This window comes from Diachasma alloeum, unplaced genomic scaffold (genome assembly GCF_001412515.2).
Source record: "Diachasma alloeum isolate Michigan unplaced genomic scaffold, Dall2.0 Dall_scaffold_01206, whole genome shotgun sequence".
Lineage (NCBI taxonomy): Eukaryota > Metazoa > Arthropoda > Insecta > Hymenoptera > Braconidae > Diachasma > Diachasma alloeum.
In genome coordinates, this window is record NW_021681315.1 from 1 (window position 1) to 3,029 (window position 3,029).

Genomic DNA, 3,029 nt, shown 5'->3' on the forward strand with positions numbered 1-3,029 from the left:
TTATTTATTTATTTATTTATTTATTTATTTATTTACTTATTTATTTATTTATTTATTTATTTATTATTTTTATTTATTTTCCATAGGGTTATTATTTTTTAATGAGAAGGAAGAAAAATACAATCCAAAATATTCAAAAAATGTCCAGAAAATTTAAATAGAAAAACCTAGCGTTTTCTATAAGAAATTCGATTAGATTTCTATCAAACTTCAATTAAAAATTATTTTCACACATTTTTTTTCGAAATAATTGTTCAGTAGAAAATATTCTACACAAAATACATTGTACAGAAAGTTCTAAATCTATTGACTTTTCTCGATCAAAATGACACAAGAAAGTTGCATGATCTCCTATAGAAACTGATAAAAAAAAAAGGAATTTTTAAATATAATTCTAATTAAACGTCAAGAGAATTCTTAAAGAAATTCAACTTCCCAATAGAAATTCAATAGAATTTTCAGAAGGAAGTTAGTAAATGTGTTTTTAAACTGAAAAAAATGACAAAAAAACAGCAATAAAATTCCTCATTACTTCAAACTTCCATATCCCCGCATGTAGCAACTAAACAAATCACTTATCAAAAAAAAAACATCATTAAAAAATCATCAGAAGCCCCCACCCCTGGCTTTCGCTATATAAATGACACAATCATAGACCAAAATAAGGCCTTGAGCATAACCCGTTCAGCTGAATTATCGCGATAGTGACAAGTGTCCTCGGCCGAAAATTAACTATCTCCCAAATATTCAAAAATATTTTAATCGAGTAACGCACCCGCCGTTTAATAAAACAGCCAAAATCACTGGTCAGACCCCCACACCATAAATTCGGGAGATATTCCCCCCAAAACTGGCAAATAATTAAAAACTCGTCTTCGGAATATTTAAAATCTCCTATTTATCAACACGCCTTCATCTGCGCGATATTGGCATATAGAAAGTATATTGTAGATAATACCTCTCAGTTTCTATCCGTCAGTCTAGGTAGAAAGTACATAATAGCACATGCGTAAGAATATTTCCGGGTAATTGCCGCAATGTTCAGTGATATTGAGTGAAGTATTCATCTATTGTTCCTGATTTCCTGCATTTCATCTCGAACAAGTGATTTTTTAAATTATCGACGGGTGAACACTGGGGGAATGATGGGGTATTTGCCCACTAAAACTATTATACTCTTCGGCGCCTTCCAGTTCATGCTGTTGTGGTTCGATTTTCGAATTAAACAATTTCGAACGTATGATGAGGCCATCGGAACTGAATTCTACGCTCTTGATTTTGTGAGTTGTGTTAATTTGGGGTGGAATTAGCTGATAATGAGGACGAATTGAATAATTAAATAATTGAGGGATTAAATTATTATTGAATAACTGAGAAAACAAAATTGTCTGATGATTTATTTGGATTTAGAGCTATTTTGCGTTAATGTGTGAATCTATTACGGAATAGTAGTGCAAAGCATAATATAATGTAATGGTTTATTTTATTGTGATAATTATTGAATTGTTTTCTATGGAAATTTCACTTTTAAGACAAAAGACGTTTTTTTTAATTTTCGGGTTAATTTTGAGGATATATTTGTGGGAATTGAGGAGCTCGTTTTATTTTGGTTCAATTACGTGACGTGAATACTCCATTAATTCGGAATAAATAATCGATTAGAATTAATTGAATGATTCAATTGATTGATTGATAATCGTTCTATCCTCACATTTTTTTTTAATTAATTGGAAATTATGTAGAATTGTTTGAATGATCTAATTATTTTTTTTTATTTTAGCTAAAATTAAAATTAAAATTAAATTTAAAATCCTAATTAAATTTTACATTTAAAAATCGTAATTAAATTTTAAATTTAATGAGGATTTTAGCTAAAATCGACCTCTGAACTTTTTCAAGTAACTTAAACATCCTAATTTTCCTCAGGAATTGAATACAATTAAATAGAAAAGAATGCGAAAAATAGAAAAATAAAAAAAAGGACGAATTAAAAAGTAGATTGCTCATTGATAAATAATAACTATATTAATATAAAAAAAATAGTATTGATAATTATCATTAATAAATTGATTAATAAATAATATTAATAATGATAATGATAATAATAATTAATACTAATGATAATTTATTTATTAATAAATTTATTAATATTAATTATTAATATTATCATTATTAATAAATATCGTCAGGAATTGCTAACAATTGAATATGCAGACATGAGAATGAAATTTCACAAAATATTTCTAGCCCCCGTATAAATAAAGTAAATTCCATCATTAGGTTTTATCATATTTTATCTGAATAATTTTTTTTCACGACTGCAATTCTCAAATCCTCTAGATTGGAATGGCGAACATCCAAGGATACGAGGCAGAGTGGCACAACGTCACCACAGATGATGGATACCTCCTGACGTTGTTCAGAATTTTACCAAATCCCGTATTTCGTAATGCAACTGAAAAAAAACGAGTAGTTTACATGGCCCACGGGTTGGGCGCTACAGCGGACATTTTCGTGATATTCGGACGCGGCAGGAGCATAGGTACGTCCTCATCCTTGCATGTTTCAGGGCAAAGGAATATAATATATAAGTCAGAGAAATATAACACATCTTCCTTGATATCTTTTCATTAATATCTCTGCAGCCTATTCGTTCGCGGACGCTGGCTACGACGTTTGGATCGGCAATTTTCGAGGAAATTCTTACAGTCGTAAACACGAGACTCTGTCGCCTGACGATGAGGAATTCTGGAATTTTAGGTATTGGGTTTCATTTTCAATTGTCGGAAATTTTTTCGAATTTCAGTTCTACTTAAATTTCAAGTAATTTCGTATTCAAAAATTCATGATTTGAGTTTAGATCAATTTTTCAGTGGAAATTAATTGAAATCAGGAAAATTCAGATATTTTTTTAAATTTTCAGTCAATTAATAATTAATAATTAATAATTAATAATTAGTAATTAGTAATTAGTAATTAGTAATTAATAATTAATAATTAATAATTAATAATTAATAATTAATAATTAA

General features: G+C 28.5%; 1 protein-coding gene across 1 annotated transcript; it reads left to right on the forward strand.

Moving 5' to 3' along the window:
* Positions 1 to 989: 989 nt before the first annotated feature.
* LOC107046116 (lipase 1) lies at positions 990 to 2,760 on the forward strand (the record flags this gene model as incomplete). Its single annotated transcript, XM_015268629.1, has 3 exons — positions 990 to 1,280; positions 2,341 to 2,542; positions 2,646 to 2,760. Coding segments are annotated over exons 1-3 (455 nt in total), but the record flags the coding sequence as incomplete, so codon positions are not given.
* Positions 2,761 to 3,029: the final 269 nt, after the last annotated feature.